This window comes from Melanotaenia boesemani, chromosome 13 (genome assembly GCF_017639745.1).
Source record: "Melanotaenia boesemani isolate fMelBoe1 chromosome 13, fMelBoe1.pri, whole genome shotgun sequence".
NCBI lineage: Eukaryota > Metazoa > Chordata > Actinopteri > Atheriniformes > Melanotaeniidae > Melanotaenia > Melanotaenia boesemani.
The window spans coordinates 11,705,253-11,727,229 of record NC_055694.1 but is presented as its reverse complement, the minus strand read 5'-3'; the positions used below and the strand labels follow the sequence as shown (position 1 = coordinate 11,727,229).

Sequence of the window (21,977 nt, the reverse complement as noted above, 5' to 3'; positions counted from 1 at the left end):
TGAACACTTGACTAAGTTTATTGTTGATCAATCTGTGGAACACAGTAGCACTGTTGTAAGCTGAGATAACAGCTCTAGTTTTCTCAGCTGGTTGTTTTTTTTTTTTTTTTAGTTTTTCTTTTGTGTTTTGTTGCATGTTGTTTGGAAATCACTTTAAATATGTCAAGGAAAACAATGCTTTGTTTAATTCCAGAGTAACAAATTCTTTAATAGTTCTGTAAAGCTTAGTAGTGTAATACTTTAAAACATTAATCAAGGATATTTTGAAGATTATTTATTATCAAATTTTAAATTAAAAAATTTGTTAAATGATTCAGTAATTTTAGAGTACCTTAAAAATTTTCAATTAGTTTTTAATATAATATTTGAGATTAAAGATCCAGTGAAAGATAAAGTAAACAGGGAACAAATTACACACACACACACACACACACACACACTACCACAGTGGGGTGATTGTAATCTCTGATCCACACAGCTTTAATCCTCATAAATATTCAATATTTGATGACTTTCTCATTGATAGAGCATAACACCTGGGCAGAACACCCCCAACTAACTGTAGGTACATGCAGGAGGGATTCAATCCTAACAAGAGTCCCTATTTCAGGGAAGGTATCTGAGCCAGCAGAACTGACAAGACGACGAACGCAAATACTAATGTATGCATATCATATTTTATTTTTGATGAGGTGTGGTTTGTATAAATCAACAAGGAGCTGCAGAGGATGCACCAAGTGGAAGAATGTTTATTCATGTAAAACGAGTGTGTGTATATGAGTGTGTGTATGTGTGTGCATGCATGCATGAGAGAGAATGTGTACTGTTTTTCCTTTTACAATCTGACTTCTGCTTGCCTAGCAAAGGACTGTAATGATGGTCGTCAGCACTGGCTGGTTGCTAGGTAACAATTACCTGACTGTGCTTTGCTTGCACTGAATTACACACTGGGCTGTGTGTATGTGTGTGAGTGTGTAGAGGAATGGAAAAATACAGCAAACTAGAATACCAACCACTGTTGCCACTTCAGGAAAGAAAATACTACAAACCAAAAGGAGATTTGTGGCTATAATAATATTAGCTTAGCTTTATTTGCACATAATACCCATTGACTGAATCCACTTTCTATTTATTTTACTGTTTCACTGTAATCTTATTCATTGTTATCCCCTCTTTTTGACAGATGTATTAGCTGGGTTAATTTAGTTGTTGTACTTTATGTTTTGTTTTCTCAGTAATATTTAAATGCCTTAGTTTTCAGACTGTTGGTTCACATCATTATATTTGCTTCAGTTTATCCGTCAGTGGTGGGCAAGGTGGATGCGAGGCTAATAGAGCTGGATGTCGTCATAGATCTTACTTGATACCAGATATTGTTCTGCTTTGAGAGGAAATGTCACCTTATCAACTGCAGCAGTGATGTTTCTGAGCAGTTTAAAGTATCTATGCAGTCTTTTTCGTTTTTTTAAAAATTTGTTTAAGTTTCTGATTCAAACTTCATCTCAGACTGGAAGCACTTCCTGCTTCATTCAAGGCTCAAGTTTTCAGCTTATTTTAGAACATTTTTGGCTCGTCAGATGATTATTTGGACATACTCTGGAAAATTTGGTTATTTGCTTTCTTGACAAGGCTGTAATAAGATATTATGATTTAGAAGTAAACTCCAACCTTTCAGAAGCACAGAGCCAGGCTAGACTATTCTGCCATCAGGCCGACAGGAGGCCATGGCACCTCCTCCTAGAACTGCTTGCCAGCTCTTCCAGACATGGATGATATATTTGGAGATCATTAAATGGTCCTAAATGAGACCCTGGCGTGAGAGCGAGCTCTGACCATCTGGCCCTATTGCGAGCGTCGGAGCTCTGATCAAACTCAGCCAGCAGCATCCGCATGCCTGATTGGATGGCTGCTGAATGTGCCTGAGAATTCCAGCCAATAAGAGACTCCTTTAATCAATGACCAAAACCTGGCTTGGTCTCTACTTTTCCCATTAAATGAACCGTCCTTTTAGATGCTGCATTTTTCTCTGAATTGTAAACCATTGACATGGCATCTTTTAAGTGAAATGCTCCTCTTTCATTTAATGAAACAAACTGAGCAGTGGCAGCTTTTTTTCTGTCTCTGTTTACAAATGTAGATTTTTTTCTAATAAAGTTTTTTGAAAAAAAAATCTGAAGTGTTTTTTTTTATTAATCAAGAAATAGAAAATGTAACTACAGAAGACAGCAGTTTGATTTAGTTTCTCATTTGAACTTTTTTTGTTATCTTTTTTTGTGTGTTTTCCAGCTTCATCAGATGTATTTAAAAGTGCAAGTGTATTTGTTTTCCAAGTCAAAGAGGCCCTTTTCAGGAAATAGAAAGGCTTATATTCTGTTGATTAAACGACCTTTTTCTGTCTTTTTTCTTTTTTGTTTGAGAAGGTTTGTTGCTCAAGCGGTTTTTGTGTTTTTCCATTTTCCAGGTCACAAACTCAACAAGGACCTGAAGCACTTCCTGAGCTTAAGGTTTCAGAAGTCATCACCAGACCATGAGTTGCAAAAGACCATTCGAGCCAATTTATATCGTCATGCTGTGCCTTGTGAGTAAGAATACTACTATGTAAGATAATATGACCACAAATGCTTAAATAAAGTTACATGGCTTGTGAATGCGTCTCAAACCACACTTTGACATAATTTCATCATCTTTAATCTGTTGACCCACTTTCTTTTGGCCTCTTTCTTGTTTAGTTTAGTCTCATTTTCCCCTTTCATTCACTCATAACTTATCCTGACATACTTTGTTTCCCCTTTATCATTTAAAGTCCAAAAAAAGTGGCTTTTTTCCTGATAAACAAAAAGAGAAAAATACATTTTTCAAATACCAACTCTGTAGTTTTTGTTCCTGGCCATTAATACCACTTTCATCTTGACCATGTTGCTGCAACATTTTTGCAGCTGTCTAGCATCGTTCTGAAATATATAGAAAGTGGGACCTGTGCCAAACATGCAGCACCATGCCAAACTCTACAGCTGGGCTCAGTTACGTCACAAACAGTTGGATCTGCGGATGGTGACCCAGTCCAGCTCAGTTCATTTTCCGACTGTACTTGTAACATGTTTGTGTCGCCAAAGCTATTTGATTGAATTGTTATAGCCACAAGGCTCAAGACTTTAAATATTTCAACAAGCCAATATGCATATCAAAAGTATTTCTACAATTTAGACGTTCACAATCAACAATTACAGACATATACTGGCATGATTTTACCAGCCAGAGCAAAGCAAAGATCGCTTCCTCCTTTTCTGTGAAATGGGGCTTGTGTGTTGGTTTGCATATATTTGCACTGGACTGCTCCTTAAGAAAATCCAGCTTCCAAACAAATGCATTTTTGCTCTCTTTTCTCTCTCAGTGTAGGCTTTTTCCCTCTCAATCTCTGTGCCTCTCTTGTGCTTAGCCATGTGACTGGTAAATCCGCCTCTCTGAGCCTCTCACGGTGCCCTGCTTGGGATTATGATGTTCTGATATATTGAAAATAGATTCCTGCCTGATTATGTGATAAACATGTCAGGCTCTTGCAAAGGTCACAGTATGATGAAGAGACTCTTGCGTGCAGAGGACAAACTGCGATGCTGACATACGCATTAAACATACAATAAAATTGATAAATTTATTTTCGAAGTGATGATATTTCAGGCAGTCTGACTGGAACACACCAGATTATTGAGGGGATTGAAAATATTTTTCCACTTTGACAAATTTATTGCTTGTTTTCTGTGAAATGCTGCATACATTCATCACATTCTGTTGAAAAATCCTTTAATGAAATACTGCATAAGCTCCACACATCTTAATTGAACATGTTAATTTATTCCGGTGTAAAAGAAAGCTGAAGTTTCATCCCTCAAAAGTCTTTAATACATAACTCTGTTAGGGGCATACCGCATGAAAAGTGGTCACAAGTACATATTATATAATACAAGGAGTGTAAGGTCAAAAAGGTTCTATGTTTCAAAGGACTGTCACAAAGTAAAATTTTTGGTACATAATAAATGTTGCCAAAATATTTAGACTAATGATATTTAATACGGATGCACAATATTAGAAAAACATGCAATACACAATGTCATTGTTAAATACTGAGATGACAGTATGACTTAGAATTCATAAAAACCTACTTTAGTATAATGTGTTAAGCTCATAGATCTTAAAATAGACTGCTTCCACCCCTGTGAAACTCTGCACAGCACTGGACTTTAAAAAATATATAAGCTTATAGCTTCCATTTACTGCAGTCCAAGCAGTCTTTTGCAGTATTGGTAATCTATATGGTAAATTCTTGATATATTGTGTATCCCTAATATAAGTAGAAATTTAGAAAAAAAATCCATAATATCACCTTTATTTGGGAAATCTATAACACATTTAATGTAACACTGAGAAAGTGTCTGTAATCATGGCTGTAAAATACCGTACAGAAACAATCTATCATTATCATAGAATCAAATGAAATGGATATAGCATCCTGGATGAATGGTTGGATGGATGGATGGATGGATGGATGGATGGATGGTTGGATGGATGGATGGATGGATGGATGGATGGATGGATGGATGGATGGATGGATGGATGGATGGATGGATGGATGGATGGATGGATGGATGGATGGAGCTTTATTGTCTCTGAAAGTGGACTTGGTTAATTGTAAAGCAATAATAAGTCAGACAAAGCTGTCATTATTATATTGTATGGTTATTCTGTATGTTTTTTTTCCAAGGACTTTCTTATCCTGACTGCAAACAAGCTCATACACAGAGTTAAATCTTTAGCTTGATCTTCTTTTTAATGCTGCCAGCACAATGTCTGACCAGAGAGATGCTATAAATGAGGTGATGATCAGGGTCTGGTTTTCTCCTCACCTGCTGTTAAATATAGTAGTCAAGGTTTTTACTTCTTCTGGTGTGAGAGTTTTCAAGTCACTCTTTTGGCAAACTCTCCACATGATGTCAATTTAATTTTTACTGAGGAATGTCTTCTATCTGAATGATTTATGAAGGCTAAACTGAAGTTACATGCCATGTTTTTCCATTTGTAAAGTTATCCCATCAAAAGAGAAACTCTGGATTTGATTCATAACATCCTTGGACATGTAGGTTATCTACCTGAGCAAGGTTCTTCATCCCTGATTACTCAGTTTGGCTGCCAGATCCAGGAAGTCTGCGTTGTTCCAAATGACTTCCTATTAAAATGCTGGAGGCTGCTCGATTTATGGACTCTTAGGTGGGGCAGAAATCCCCACTATCTTGAATCCCTTTTAAAAATGTATACAATATATATTTATTGCATATTTATGGGCAGTTATCTCAACATTGGACCTCATTTTTACTCTGACATGTACCATCACCTGACAGAAGTTATACAGACCAGTGCTTGGACAGTTTGTACGGTGATTAAAACTAGGTACAGGTAGAGTTGGAAAAGTATGACAAAGACCACAAATCAAGCAGAATGCTCAAGAATCGAGGAGTATATACCTCTTTCATTCTGTCCCTCTCCCTCTTTCTCAGTGACCTACAATTGCTCTCATCTCTTTTTAATTCTCACACCCACATGCAAATATTTTCCTGGCGTGACCAGGCAGAATGACAAAGGCAGTCAAATAAAAGCCCCACTTCTCAGCTCTGTGTGTCCCTTGTCTCTGGGTCTCCTCCCTCTCTCCTAAGTTCATCTGTTGTTCCCTCTGCCTAACTTGAACAGGTGCCTTTCCCTTCACCACTGGTTGAGGTATTTTTTTCCCTAATGGACATGTGTGCATCTGATTGTGTTTATAGGAAGAACACCCACCCACCCCTTTTTCCTTACCCTGCTGCTACAGATGGCCATTGTTATGATGTGCAGCAAATGTCACAATTGATAGAGAAGTCACTCTCTCGTGGGATTCATTTCCCTCTCACGTCTACAGCTGCTGCTTGTGGATGAGGGTTATCTCTGTGTTATCCCACAAAGTGAACCAGTCCTCCCTCCCCCACCTGACTTCTCCCTCCCTCCTTCTCCCTCCCTCCCCTCCTCCCTCTGTCGCTCTCCTCTCTTCTTCACTTCAAATCCTCCAGTGAGTGTCAGCGTCCCTGTGGCACGACGGTGGCTGCTGCCGTCCTCCGTATCTCTCTGTCACACTCTAGCTGCTCCCACCGTCTCCCTGCCTCTGCTGCTCTCACCCTCCATCTCTTTCTCTCTCTCGCTCTGTCTCTTCCTCCCTCCCCTTCTCGCTGTCTTTCACTCCCTCGCTTCCTTGTTTTCCACTCCATTGCCGATCTTGGGGAAGTCATTGTGGGAGACAAATTTCTCTGTTTGCCGCTCACACAAAGAAAGGGATTACTGCTTGATTGGCTGGCTCCAGGCTCGCTCTGCATCCAGGCAAGTGGCAGCTCCTTATTCTCTTCTTTTTCGCTCCTTCTTCTCTTTTACACACTCCATCATCCGCCATCAAAAGCCTCTGATGTATGCATGGCAGAGTGTGTGTGTGTGTGTGTGTGTGTGTGGTTGATGCTGTGTATATAGGCTAAGGCAATAAGGGAAGGTGGGGGTAGGGGTGGGAATTATGTGAGGGAAAGAGGGGGGCAGGCACGCTTGGAGCAGGCACGTCCAGCCCAGAGGGACAGATGGCCAGTAGCCCTGGTGCTTTTTCCTCTTTGCTTTTTCTGATTCACCCTGCAGGCTTTGTATAAGGCCCACTAATACATATACTTTCTTTTAAAGAAGGAAGACATGGCTGCTTTTCTTAGCTAAACAAGGGAGGGGGTTATCTGTGTGTGAAGAACGGACAAGGTACAGGAAAAGAAAGATGAGGAGAGGGAAGAGGAGGAGGAGGGGGTAGCTGTAGAGGCAGAGCAGGTTTTTAAGAGGAGGTTAGGATAGGAGAGAAGAGGGAAAGATATGAAGGGCTGAGAGGGAACAGGGAGAGGGGGGTCATCAGCCTTGAATGCATGGAGGTCAGGTCCAGATGCTGCTCAAACAAAAGGGCTTCTCTGGGGGAACGGCAGGGGGAAGCGTGGCACTCGCCATTGTGTGTGTCGCTGCATTGCAGGGTGCTGCCGGGGAGCCTCATGCTAATGATGGCCATTCATTCTTGTAACGGATGAGTGGGCCCCAGCTTCTGTTTGCCTGCTTTTCACATACGCACTGTTCATATTTTGCTCATGTGACCAAATATCCACCATGTTAACACAGAGTTTTCTCTGGATACGACGAAGGATGGAAAACCGATGGCTTCTAAGCTTAGTGTGGAGGCTAGGCAAATATGTCTTTTTGCATAGTAATGATGTATGAAGGCAGGTGCAGACTCTCTCTATATGTAAGTGTGTTTACAAGGACTGTGCATGCGTGTACTTCATGTTTTATGCATGTGCTGGTGTTTCCTGTGCCATATTTAATATATCTTACAGATACAACTCCAAACAACAATAATTTGTCATCTGTTTTGTTAATCACAAGCCGCAAATAGTCCAAAAATACTAAAAAACATCCTTTGCCTTTCATGATCAGTGAGATTGGTAAATAGATTGGAAGGTTGCCATGGAGGCTGTGGTTGATGTTGTTTTGTTATTGGCACTCTCCTCCAGGCCCATTTCAAAGCCATTGGACTGTAAATTATCCAGAAGACACTGTAACAACATCTGGAGTTTAGGACAAACTGTACTCTCAGCCTCGTTTTGGTAAATTAAATAAATCAATTTTGATAACAATCCACTGCGATCATGAATTTAAAGCGCAGCTTGCAATACTGTTGATGTCATTCAAAATACTCATTCAAGTTTCTCTGCCAAGCTCACATGACTACGTCGTAATTTGATCTCGTTAATACGCCAGCATTCTCACGATGTGAAGATTGTTGACAGGATCACCCCAGTCGCTCAGGTCAAGTTAAAGCGATCAGTCCGCAGCCTCTGCATGCTCAGACCAGACTGATACTCGAGCCAAAGAGGGAATCCTGTCGACCATAAGAGTGTTCAGGATAGCTGATTTAAGCAAGTGTCAATTTTGCTCCATGTTAGTTTTCACATAAGCTAGTTTAACTCATTTTTGTTCAAGTCAACGAGTAGTGATAATGATAAACTCCTCTGTGAGGTTGAAGAAATGAAGTGTTCCAATTCACTGACTGTACAAAGATTCTCTTTCATGATCATAAACTGTGTGTGTGAGAGTCTTGTGATGATTTGGGTGAAAAGCTAGACTTCATTTTAGCTGGCCCTGATACCCTCCAGCAGTGAGTGTGATGGTATCTCTTGATATGCCCTGACTTTTTTTTGTGTCTGTTAAGTTTCACTTATTGTTACTCTTGGTGATATTGGGTTTTTTTGTTTTGTTTTTGTTTTGTTTTTTTGTCTCAGGGCTTCATTTTACACTTCAACACAGTGAATTAAATTTTATGTATTTTTAGTAGGTAATTGTCAGAATACTGAGTGGTTTGTTGAGTCAGTTTGTAAGCTGTAAATTATAAACACTGAAAAACCATATCACTACTATTTTGTAGCAAGAATAGCAAAATTTTTGGAAATATAAAGTATTAATAGGACTTTCTTGTCCATGTTAAACCTGAAGCTAGAATTAAAGACCAAACCCCACTAGACTATTAGCTAAATGACATTATGTTTTTTTTCTTCTAATAGTTAAATTTTTTTAAACCATGATACTTTTCCCCAACTAATCTCTCATCTGTAGCTTCTTAGTATATCTTTCTTTTTGTTGTTTGATCTTGTCTTCTAGGGCTGATACTAACACTAATTACTGAAGTGCAGAGATTGATAGCAGAGATTTGGTACAAATAAACCTTTGCATTTAAACTTTAGAATAACATTCCATTGTAAAACTTCACAGAAATGCCTTTGTTTATTTATGTTTTCCATATCTTTACTTTACGGAAAAGTAGCTGAAAAATAACTCAACATAATTTAATAATGGTGTCATCACATAGTTTGTGTATTAAAGTGGCTGCTATTTTGTTGTATTAGCATGGTCTCCTTAAATCCAGCAGTAATCAAACTTCAGACTTCTGCTCACAGAGTAACTTTATTTACTTTTATATGCAGTAGAATGTGGACATATGACTGTTTCTGCCATGTAAATCCTCCCACTCAGGCCAGCTCCTGGGTTTTGTGGTCAGATTGCCTGGGCAGTAGTCCATGCCCATGCAGGTACTGGCCTTTACTTCCAGGTACAAGATTTCCTTTGACGATCCGATAGCTTGTTAATCTCCCAAGGTCCTAATCAACTCCTGGCTCTCTGGTCTTCATCTCATTGCAAGCCAGACAATAAACAGTTATGCACCAAGCAGTTTCCATTAACTTTTATGCTTTAATAGCAAATTGTCTTCTGTTCATCCCCTGCACCTATCACTTCTACTATATGTTCCTTCCACCTTCCCGCCCTCTATATCCTTCTGTAGCCCTGCATTCACACCTTGAGAGGTTTTCTCAATTAAGAGACCTGCATGAAGCTAGTTGTTTATCACAAGAGACCATGTGTTAGGTAATGTCAGATCCTATATTTATGACTAAAGAAAGCAGGAGAAGGGATGAAGAGAAATAGGAGAGGCAGAGAGAAAGAGTGGGAGGGAGGACGGGAGTGGGCGGGAATATGCAGGGGGCTGTGGGGCTGCAGCCATTGGCCTCAGACAGGAACTGAAGTGTGAATAGCTCACATTGGCTTAGCTTCTAAGCTGGGCTGGACCTCTAATTTGCTCTGCTTGTGGATCTTTGAAGAAAAACGGCAGCTGCCTGCTAGCTGCCTGCTTGAATGAGCATGCAAGCTGGGAGCTAGCACTCGCTCACAGACAGCTGGATGATCCATGGATTCTTTAGATGGAGAAGGGAGAACACAACTTAGCCTGCTTGGATTTATCTTTCTGAATATTTCTGTGGAGTAACGTGCTGAACGGAAAGGAGAAGAAGCAGTAGCAGCAGTGGCGGTGTAGAGGTAATTCTGTGACATATTCTTCTCCTGGGAGTGATGCCCTGGCTTCCGGGATTAGACTGAAAGAGATGTGGGTGGGGACAATGGATGGATACACAGAGGCAGAAATACAGGCAGGTGGGGAGTCTGTGGGAATCAGTGCCTATGCAGATTTATGTTGAGATATTGATAAGCTGTGATGTGTTGTGCATCTTTGATGATGGTGAATGTGTGCGTACACACGTATCCATGTTTGTCTCTGGGAGATAGTGTTTGGTTAAAGGGCTGAATTTAAACACTGATCTGTTGACACATTTGCTTGCTGTTAGAAGGATTTTTTTTCTGTCAATTGCTCCTGCAGCAACATCTTTCCCCTCATTTTTTTCCCCGTCTTCCCTTCATTTGACTCCTTGAGTTACCCCTCCTTGTGCCCTAGCTTCTCAGCTCTCCTCTTAGTAAATGCTTCCTAACCTGTTTTAAATCTTGGATTTTTTTCCCAGTAAACAGGCTTGTCTTGCAAGTGGGTTAAAAAAAAAAAAAAAAAACGCCTTGCATCTTTTGTATCATTGAAAAAGATTTCCCAGCTAACGATGCTTGAGTTTATGTGCTTCCCCACTATTCATTTTCAGCCCCCTCCCTCATCCCTCACCCTTGTATTGAAAGCGACAAATGGGGGAGTAGCAGGAGAATAGCGGCTGGACTCAGCTGGGAGGAGTGTTGTGGCGCGAGCTGAAAGAATGGCCTGTTGTGCTGGGCAGCAGCAGTATTGTGTGTCGGGCTTCTCTCTCTCTCCCTCTGTTCCTTTTCACTTTATTGTGCAACTCCATCATCCTTTTATCCAGAAAATCACACCAAGGAACCTGCTCTTTTTTGTAAAGATACAATAAAACAGGCCCTTTGATACAGTGTGCCATCCTTTACAAAAGTATATGGACCTAGTTATTGTTTGAAATCATTAAATTTTTGAAGGGTTTTGTTAAACTGACTACTTAAAGATTAGAAATAATTAACCTGTGTACATTTTTTCCATTTTAAAACGGAAAGTTTTTACAATCTTAAATGGTCTGTGTTGTCTAAACACGAGGAGTTATCCAATTACATCCCCTAAAATGTTAGAATGATTCAATTTTGAGTTAAAACCAACTATTGCTTCAGGAGTCATTTAGGTTGCCTGGTCGATACTATGGAGGACATCCACCTTTCTATTTATTTTATTCCTAGATAAATATGGTGATATATATTTTTTTTATTTTATTCTACTGATTTGATAGAAAGATTCATCTTTTGCTTTTATATAAAACTACCAAAAGAGAAATAAAACAAACGAAAAAGTGCCAAATGTTCACATTTAAAAAGACAAAACTGGACAATGTTTGCAAACAATATTTGAAGATAAACGTAAATGTGTAGTGTGTCAGATGTAGCTGCTAATTTGGAAATTGCAACTAAGTGAATATCCCTGCCCTCGTCCCAAAGTACAATGACCACAGATAACATTAAATCTGATCTCTTGAACCAGTGTTTTGGTTTGTGCCCTCTAGGATTTTGTAGTAACATAGTGGTAAAATATGGTAGACGAGTGAAGAGAGTAGTCGGCTGCATCTTTGACAGTGCTGACTACATAGTTAAGAACAGCAATATCAGTTTTACATTTCAATAGCTTCCCTTGTGACCAGATGTTACTTGCAGGAACTTTTACATCTTTGGTTGACCAGTTGTTAACCTGGCAGCTGTCTGTAATGACGCCCTGACAAATTTATGCAGCTTCAAATAAAAGCCTTGATAAAGACCTTTGGGTGCTTTTCCCACATGTGCTTTTTTCTATATTCTTTGTTGTGCAGAACAGCAAAGGTACTACAGATTCCTCCTGGACTGTTACAGCTTCCCCCAAACTTATGATTGCTAATTGTACATTCTAAAGTAAGATGAATTTACCAGTGCTACAGTTCTTTGCTTAATCATTAATCTGAAAGCTTCCACTACATTGATTCTGTCTGTGCTCCTCTTCATAAATCATTATAGGGCAGCATTCTTTTTAATGGGGGATGGAACTGCTGATTGAAGATAGCCAAACCACCAAAGAGCAAGTTCAGAAGGTCCCAATTATAAGCTAATATAAAACATAATATGGGTATGAATCACAAAGTATTTGATACAAATGGAAATGAATTGCAATGCTTTCATTTTCTGTGATACTTAACTTTTAAGTTGAAATTGTAAAGAAAAGAAAAACTCTTATTTGATGCAAGTCATGATATTGTCCCACAACTACACAATTAGTTATTAATACTCAAACCTAACCGACTGCTTTTGAACCCTAAATCTTACACTTCAGTAAGTGACAGCAAAGATAAAGTGTCAAGCAAAATAGTTGTGAAATAGAGTTGAAAGATGTTTGCAACTCCCCCACAGAATCCAGGCTTCAAATAGGACTTCTTTCTCCCCCATTTTTAAAATATGTAAATCCTCCATTTGTAATAATTTCACCATATCTTGTGGCAGCGTTTGCAATTTTTAAAAATAATATTATTGTGAAAATATTCCCCCTAAACTATTAATTTTCAGTGCCTAAACTTGACCTATATCCCTAAAACTAAACTTTGGATAACTGAAAGCAAAATGATTTGTCCCAACAGTATAATGGATGTAAATGGCCACCAATGCAGTTTGTGATTGATGTGCTTCCATCATCTTACCAGTGTATTAAGGGACTACTTGTGTAGAGGAGGCCTTAAAGTGCTGCTTCAACCAATGCAGCTCCAGTAATTGGCTTAGAGGCCCAAGAGAGTTCCATGCTAACTCCCTCTGTAACTGTTTGCTATCCTTGCCCCTCTGCCTACAAGCTCTGCCTTTTCAAAGTTATGCCCTTAATTTCTTCACATCACCTTTCAGCCCCTGTTTCCATAACATACAATTCCCCATCAACTAAAAGCATGTGTTTATTCTGGAAACAAGGGCCAGTTTGTGCTGTGGTTTAATATCTAATAAAAGTTTTTTTTTTTTTTTACCCCAATCTTACATGCTGTACAATCCTCCTGCTATTTGTAGTATTAACAGAGAATTGCTTGCTGTTCATTTCTATTAGGAAACAACCATTTCCCTGCATGAGTAACAATCCCACCATTAGGCTAATCTCACTCTCAGGTCAGAGCTTGTTCTTGTGTGCACTCCCCCCTGCCATGCTCACACTTGCAGCCAGCAGGGGTTAAAAACAGCAGATGTTTGGCTGAACCAGTGTGTATGTCCCTCTGTGTGCCTACAAATGTGTGTATGTCTGTGTTAGTCAATGAGTGGAAGCTCCCCAGACCATCAACAGCAGGAAGGCGATGAAGGGTATCAGGTGTCACCAGAGTGGTGTCAACCCACTGATCATTGTTTATGTCATGATCTGTGGGATTTTTTTTTTATTATTTTTTTTACTTGTTCTATTGCTGTCCATTTAGTTTCTTAGTATTTTGTCATTTTTGAGTTCTGTCTTGTTTCCTGATTTATTTTGTAGAGTTGTTTCCCCTTGTGTATTCTGTGTGCTTTACTTCCTGTTTCCTGCTTCCAGGAATAAAGGAAAACCTGGAGCATACATACAGATGGGCTGATTACAAGACGAGAAACAGGTGTGATAATTAATGACCGGAAGCAGGGCACAGAAAGTAAAGCTTTTAACCAACTAACTGCACATCAACCTTTCCACTTGCTGTTTTTAAACCATGTCTTAAAACACATTTTTTTCTCTTTGACTTTTAATTAAGGTTGAGATGTTGGGTTTTACTATTTTATCATTTTCTTTCTATTACGTAACTGATTGCTTTTTTTTAATGCCCAGTTGTTTTATTGTATTTATGCTCTTGTAAAGCACTTTGGTTAACTTTGTTGTTTTTGAAGTGCTATATAATTAAAGTCAGTTGGAGATAAAATGAAGTGTTGAATCCTGGACTGAATTGTCAGTTTAAACGGGGCCTGATTTTTATGAATAGTTTTAAAGGTATTTGGTGCAAAGTTCAGGTCAGGGTTAACTTTTAAGTCTTCGAAGGTTTAGTAGGGCCCAAATATAGAGGTATATTGTCTGCTGCTATATTAAAGGCCCACCAGCAAGAGGGGAAATTTAATTTCAGTGTTGGAAAAGATAATGAATATAAATACTTCTCAAAAAGAAATGTTGATATGGACACTGTTTCTGGCAAGAGGGTTATTGTCTTCCAACATACCCTTTCCTTGGTGCTGTTATTTTAAGTCTAAGCCTTTCTCCCTGCCTATGATCCTTCCATTTCTCTTTAAAACTGCAATGTGTGTAGAATTGAAATAGGTGTTTTTCATATGCTTCAAATGCATTTAATTAATTTTCACAATTTAAACCATATATTGGGGTAACAACTTGATGTGTCTTTGCCAACTTATCAGCACAATGCAGAAGTGTATAAAAAAGCAACTTGCCTCAGATGTGTTATTTTTTTACCATTGTTATCAGTTGTGGGTTGGACAGTGGTGTCATGCTTAGTACTTCCCAGCAAGATGGTTCCCAAATCTTATCTTTACGCTTTCTGTCAAATGTGTTCTTCATATATCAGAAATGTTTGGTTAGTTGGTTATTTTAAACTGCCTGTAGGTATAAGTGCAAACATGCATTGATGTCTGTCTTTGTGTTTGCCCTGAAATTAACTGTCAGACTTTTAAGGTGTACCTTATTTTTCACCAGTAACCAATGGGATAGGCTCCAGCACCCACCATGACACAGAGCTTAAGATTAAGGAGGTATAGTAAATGGTTGGATGGATTAATTGTGGTAAAAATATGAAGAATGCATTTAGAAACTATGCTAACATGCTAATATGCTAATACTATCTTTACCATGCTAGCTACCTTTTATTTTCTAATTGGCGATTCATCAAAGCAACTCTTCATCATCGTTACTTTCTATAACTTGTGGTGGGCCCAGTGCCTTCCAGCTGGAAATGGACAAGATTCCATCACAGGGCTGACACCAAGTTCAGGAACCAGACATGCTCAAAGAATTTAGTCAACAGTTAAGCTAACATACATGCTAGTGGACTATTGGAGGGAACTGGAGCACTAGGAGAAAACCCATCCAGGCACCACAGGAAGAAGACGCTCTTCTTATTTCTCCATTTTATGCCCTCATATCTCCTCTCCATGTTCCTGCCTGTGACCTGGAAATCATTCTCTGCAAAACATATTTGCAGAGAAGATCAAACTCAGAAGGATGCATCCTCTTGGAACCATGAATACAACTTGCACCCCCTTCAATTTTTGAAATATATAAGAGCAGTGTCTGATGAACATGCCACCTTTTCTTTGGGGATGGGGTTACTGCAGTGTATCACTTGTGAAACAGGCTGTTGCTCATAACCTTCTCATTTGAGCTCCAAAGCTCAATGTCAGGACCATGTGATCACACTTTTTAAATCCTTAAATGTCAAATGTGTATATGCCTTGCAGGCTTTGGCTACTGTCAAATGATGCAAACATTCAGTGTGTGATATACAGTAAATCAAATATTTAGTCAGGCTCCACAGATAACAGCTTCTCTCTCAGTATAAACTCAAACAGCAGAAAGTACCACAGTGCAACTTCATTTCATGTTGATGCTTTTTTTAAGCACACTCTCAAGGATTGCCTTTAACATTAGGAAAAACCTATTTAGCTTTATACAAAATCCAATGTTATTGGGTTTGTGCTAGCTAAGTATTTGTGATGAAAATCCCAAACGATATGAATCAATATAAGATGGAAAAATTAATTATGGGCTTCCAAAACAGAGAAAGTTGAGCTTTGTGCCTTGTAAAAGATTCAGCAGCCAGATGGCCATAGAATCTGCTTTTCTATGATGCTAGATGAAATAGCCTCCAAATCTTTTGCCTCTAGTATATGTATGCATTTACACTGTGCAGTAGCAGAATTCACTGGAGAATGAAAACTCAATATTGTGTTCAAGTCAAATTTGTAAAGATAAAGAATAGTGGAAGCATAGGTCTATTAAAAGTTATTCTACAGCTAGGCCAAAAACATCTCCTGTTCTTATTGTCTCATGGGGGCCAGCCCTGTACTTTGTATCATTTTGTAACAAAACTTAAATGTATTTATCTTTATCATTGCCTATTTAAGTGTATGAGCTGACTTCTGTTTACATAAAATTGGTTTTGTTGAGCTTTTATCGGACATTCTTCTGGTTATGTGGCTGTATAACGTGTGTATATTGATACAAGCATCCCACAACGATTACTGTACAAACACTGATGCATCCTAGTGCGCCTGTAGTAGGGGCAATGGACTATTAGCATTGTCCAATACGAAGGCATCCATTAGTTAGCTAAATGAACAGCTTACAGTTAACAGTTACTAAGCTGGAGTTGTTCATTAAATATTATGATTCAGACACTCAGAGCACCTTGTGTAAATTGACAATATTTCTCTAAGATGTGCATCTGTAATATCTGTAATTAATGTCTTAGTGCAGCTCTGATGCTCCTGCAGTTTATGGTGCACGCTCAGAGAGTAAGTGTCCCAGTATTAGGAGAGAGGATGTGGGTCAAAGCAAGCACTCAAACAGGCCACACATGTCCCTTGCTCCAGAGCTTTTTATGAACTGCCAGTGAGGACAGAAGCTGGCTTCACTAACCTGATATTTATAGTTCACACTCCCAGCAGACTATACAGTAAACTATGTGTGTTTACACAATTCTTGTCTTATCTGTGTTTTTGTATTTACTTTACTGACTGTGAATCTGTGAGTGTGGATGCTCATAACTGCATGACTGCAACCGTGTGTGTGTTTACTTTAAATTGTATGCCATGTATAAACTGTAGCTGAATGTAGCACACAGTACAGGAAGGACATTAAGTAAGCAGATGTACAATACCACTGTTTGTGCTTTGCTTTTTTTTACATAGGGGCTTCATAACACAACCACCTCACAATTCCATGTAGTCTAAAGGCACAACCTTAAAACCCTTTCCATTATTACAGTGGACTTTGTTCACCTCACAAGAGTAGGTTTATTTCACTGGATAGCTTTAAGTTGTGTGGGAAAATTGTGTACACCTCCTGATATTATTAATTAGCATTTTAGCTTAAAGCTACAATAATAATAATAATTTCTTAGACTGTCATTTGGACATTTTGAAATAGGAAATAGGTAGAGGAATCAAATGAAATGACCAACTGCAACTTTTCAAATGTGAGGCTTTGCGTTTTTTTTTTTTTGTTTGTTTGTTTTTTGTTTTTTTGTTTTATTTTTTAATACAGAAGAGTGTTAAATGGATTGATCATTGTTGAAACAACAAATTTACAGATTTTTTTTTAAGAAATGCAGAAAACCAGGAATATTCAGTATTTTGTTCAGTGATGAAATTAAATGGCTAAAATTGGCAAAAACTGACATTCTGTCTGTTTTCATCTGTAAAAGGACTTCTTGCTTCAGCTATAGTGTATTTTTACACTGCACATTGAGCTTTGCATTGTGCAGCAGCGCACTGAAACATGCAGACTGTTGAGACAATGTTAACGTGACAAAGGTAAGGCACGGCTTGCCTGGACTCCTTTATCCTTTTAGCTGTGCTTAGATCAATATCACACGCTGACATGCACACACACTCACGCAAACATGATCATACCCAGCCTGTTATTTCCAAGGAAAAGATAAATGCTGTTCATGCAATATTGTGATGTCATGCATAGTGTGCTCAAAAAGCCAAAGGTGCTGTTTGTATGGTTGTGTTTGCTTTCTTGTTGGTTGTTAGTCAGTTGGTGAGAGGTGAGAATGAGTGAGAAAGTTTGAGGGATTTCACATTCCCATTAGATGATTGTTTTCCTTTTTGTCATGTGTCTGCTCCACCTTCATCCTCTTTCACTCTCCATCTCATCTCTGTGCTGTTCCACCATTTGGCAGATGCTCCCTGTCACAACAGCCTGCTAAGTCCTCCCCTCCCCTCCCTCTGGGAACATATGGGAGCTGTTGATTGACGTTAAGGCGGATACTGATTGGATGTTGTGTGTTTAGATTCTGATAGGAACCTTTGATTTATAGTGAAAATCAACTCACACCTTAAAACAATACACTGTGCTTGTCTACTGCAAACCCAGGAATGTTTTAGAATTCAGAATGACGGAAATAATTAAATTAATGTCTTGTTGTAAAAATGATAATAATAATAAGGTACAAAGTTAACATAGTATGGAAAAGGATCCAACTATGAAAGGAAATGTGTAAAATGCAAAAACTATGCTAAGTGGATTCATTGTTATTCATTTAACAATCAACTAAATAGAGCAAAAGATTAACTTTTAGTATGTGGTGATTTTTTTTTTTCCCCCCTTTTTAAAGCCACACTATTCCATATCATTGATGCTTTCCACGTGACTGTTCGGAGCAATTTCCTGCAACAGCCTGATACAACCAGAAATTAAAAGCACTGTAACTCTCATATAAATGGCACAGAAAAATCTAGCATCTCTAATGTTGTCTGTGTGCAGTAGGTCAGCATCAATGAACAGCAGTAATCAAAGCAGCTCCATGTTGCAGAAGGCCAGAAGTTAAGTAAATTTATGAAAAACTTGCAAGTCAGGTGACTTGTCGAGTTAGAAATAAGGCAAGGCAAGTTTATTTGTATAGCACATTTCATGTAAAAATGCATTAAAAACAAACTTTAAAAGAAATAAAAGAAAGAAAAAAACAGAAAGAAGAAAGCTAAAATAAAATAGATCAAATGCAAGAAATAAAGTTACATGAATATATGAATATATTTTGGTCCTAAGCCATTCAGAGCTTTGTAAACTAACAGCAGGATTTTGAAGTCAATTCTTTGACAGACAGGAAGCCAGTGTAGAGATCTGAGGACTGGAGTTATATGATCTACTTCCTTGGTCTTAGTGAGTACTCAAGCGGCAGCGTTCTGGACTAATTGCAGCTACTAAAAATAAATGCATGGACAAGTTTTTTCCAAATGCTACGGAGTCATCAGTCCTGAAAATCTTCAATTTGTTCTTTAAGTAATAATAAGCTGACTTCACAACTGTCTTAACTGCTAAAATATGCGGTCTGAGTCCATGACAAGTCCCGGATTTCTGGCTTGGTTGTTAGTTTTGAACTGAACAGTTTGAATTCGAGTGCTGACTTTTAATCTTTCTTCCTTGGCTCCAAAAGGAAGGAGTTAAATGAAGAAAGTTCTGGTACATCCAATCTTTAATTTGATCGATGCACTTGATCAGTTTGGATCGGACTGTAGTCTCCTAGCGAGATGGTTATGTAGATTTGTGTGTCATCAGCATAAGTGTGATAACATATTTTGTTTGTTTTTCATAATTCAAGCGAATGGCAGCATGTAGATGTTGAACAGCAGTGGCCCCAGGATGAAGCCTTGGGTTAGGTTATTTTGGTTCACTCAGATTTATAGTTAACTATAGGCACAAATTAGTCCCTGTTTTAAATAGGACTCAAACCAATGAATTGCAGTGCCAGAAAGTCCTCCCCAGTTTTTTAGCCGGTCTAGTCAGATGTTCTGGTTCTGTGTCAAATGCAACACAGATCTAGCAGAACCAGGACTGAAATGTTTCCATTATCTGTGCTCAAGTGGATGTCATTGATGACCTTAACTAGAGCAGTTTCAGTGCTGTGGTGTGGCTGAAAACCTGACTGATAGACATCATAACAGCTATTTAGTGTCAGGAAGTTGTGTAGCTGTTGAAATGCAGCTTTTTCTGTAATCTTACTAAGAAAGGGGAGGCTTGATATCAATCTGTGGCTACTCATGAGTAACGAGTCAGTTTTTCTATTTCAGTAGTAGCTTCATGACAGCTGGTTCTAGGTTCTGTGAGGAGACACCTGGAAGCAGAGACATGTAAGATATCTAAGGCCATGCATCTTCAAACATGCTTAAAAAACCCAGTTGGCAGGGTGTCACATCATATAGTGGCTTATTTAATTTTGTGACAAATATTTCTTGTTTAATAGCAATAGTAATCTCTATGTAGTATTTAAAAAATTCTAATAGCTGCTCTGTCCACTGCTTTGGCTGCTGTGTGAACTTTTATTGAATGGATTGGCTTGAAGCTTTATACATTTACTCATGATAACTGAGGTCATTGATTCATATGATTTTTCAGTCTTCTTACGTTATGTGCACTTCTATTTTAAGTATGATTTTAAAATAAATGTCATCTATTGTCCATGGGAGAGTCATGGGACATATTTTGGCTCAACAGAAACCTTTTGAGGCTCGAAAGAGAAAATGAATCTTGTCAGGATTCTGTAGCCTACAGTAATTCAAAATATAAATATCTGAACCCAACACTATTGCATATTGGCAGCTTTATGGTGACTCCTATTTGATTAAATGACTTCAGTCCTGCCCTTATTTAAGCAGGGTTAGGGTTACACTGATTGTTGCTTTGTACTGTTTTTGTCCATTGTAAGAAAAGAAGGAAAAGCTAAAGAATTCTTCAAATAATGTAATCTACAACTGTGCAAATAGCTGACTGATGCATTTTAAAACAGCAGACACAAGTGAATACAATGTCCCAAATCAAACATCATGCAGTGCAAATACTGTACACTCTTCTTGCCCAAACTGGAGTACAAACCTGTAAAAAAATGTCCAAATGGGGAACTACAACATTTTCAACATGAAGTCTAATTGGACTATGCATGTGTTTTTACAGTATGATTACTTGGCACTAACTTAAACACCAATCTTGGTAGTTTTTAAACATACTTTGGGTGCATTACTTAATTTATTTTGAAGTGTTCTTGGATTTTTTAATTCTAGTTTTGAATATATGAAAAATCTAAGCTGTGAAGATAAGCTTGCTCACTGTAATGATGACATTTAAGTTTTGTGTTCTTCCAGAGGAAAAGGTGGGGAAAGCCTATGTGACTTGAAAGCAGGACAGAGCATGTAATAAAGGCCATAGACTGTGACCATTTAGGGAATCACAGACACACTTTATCATACTGTACAAGTTTTACATGAACTGGTGGGTATGAATTGATAAAAAGTTATGTATCAAATCTGTCTCAACTTGAGCTGCTTGCACATTTTAAATCAAAGATCTCCAACTCTGGTCCTTGAGGGCCACTGTCTTGCAGGTTTTAGGTGCCAACACTGCACCAGATTCAAAGTAAGTGGACCCAACAGCTTGTTTTCAAGAGTCAGATGTGTTGAAGCAGGCAAACATGTAAAAACCTGCAGGACTGTGGCCCTCAGTGGCTGAAGTTTCAAAATATTAAGTTTTATTGTCTATTTTTTAAGACAATCATACACAATAATTGTTCTCAATTTCACTTAACTTTTACATGATTCAGTGCCAAATAAATGTTTACTGGAGAATGTATAAAGGACAGCAGCTTAACATGCAGTTTCAAGGGATATTCTTCCAATTAGCACTAAGTATCTGTCAAAGTACCTTGTGCACTTTGTCACAATGAAAACAAAGCCTATAAGAGGCTGCCACAAGCATTACACCTGACATCTAATCCCTGGTTATACAAATACAAGCCCACTAAACTTTTTCTTTTTTTTTTTTTTTTTAGTAAAAATAGGATTATTTATTCTGAACATGGTTGCAAATTAAGTGGGAAGCAGTATTTATTTATTTAAAGATAAAACAGAAGTGGGAGTCAGTGCAGACCATATTAACTCATTAAGGTCCACTTGGTTTGTGTTCAATCAAACAGTTTTATCAAATTATATGCCTGTGTAGAATCCTAATGTAAAATTTTACAGACTGTAGTGGAATCAGGTTCTCTTATGATGCCATGAGGCTAATACAATTACCATCATTCTGCTTGAAGCTATTTTCTTATTTAAAAGCTCCACCAACAAGTCCATGTGAAAACTTGGCTTAATGAATACAACCATTTCACATAGCTTCAGCTTTTGTTTAAGGTGATCAAACAAAGAGAAAATTTTACAAACTTTTGCCTTTCTCAAATATCATGTCACAAAATATACAAATATCAAGCTCTGAGTGCATTGACAGATGATGCTGAGAACTTCTTTGAAAAAGTGATAGGCAGGAATATTATTGTTGTTTCCTCATC

General features: G+C 38.2%; 1 protein-coding gene across 13 annotated transcripts in view; it reads left to right on the top strand.

Annotated features, from left to right (window-relative positions):
- The window catches only part of LOC121652095 (membrane-associated guanylate kinase, WW and PDZ domain-containing protein 1-like), a 98,528-nt gene that overhangs the window by 27,789 nt on the left and 48,762 nt on the right, over positions 1-21,977 (top strand). For all 13 annotated transcript variants that reach the window (XM_042004650.1, XM_042004651.1, XM_042004652.1 and 10 more), the window contains exon 2: positions 2,462-2,578. In XM_042004650.1, coding sequence (XP_041860584.1) covers positions 2,462-2,578 — 117 coding nt within the window. The remainder of the gene's footprint in view (positions 1-2,461; positions 2,579-21,977) is intronic.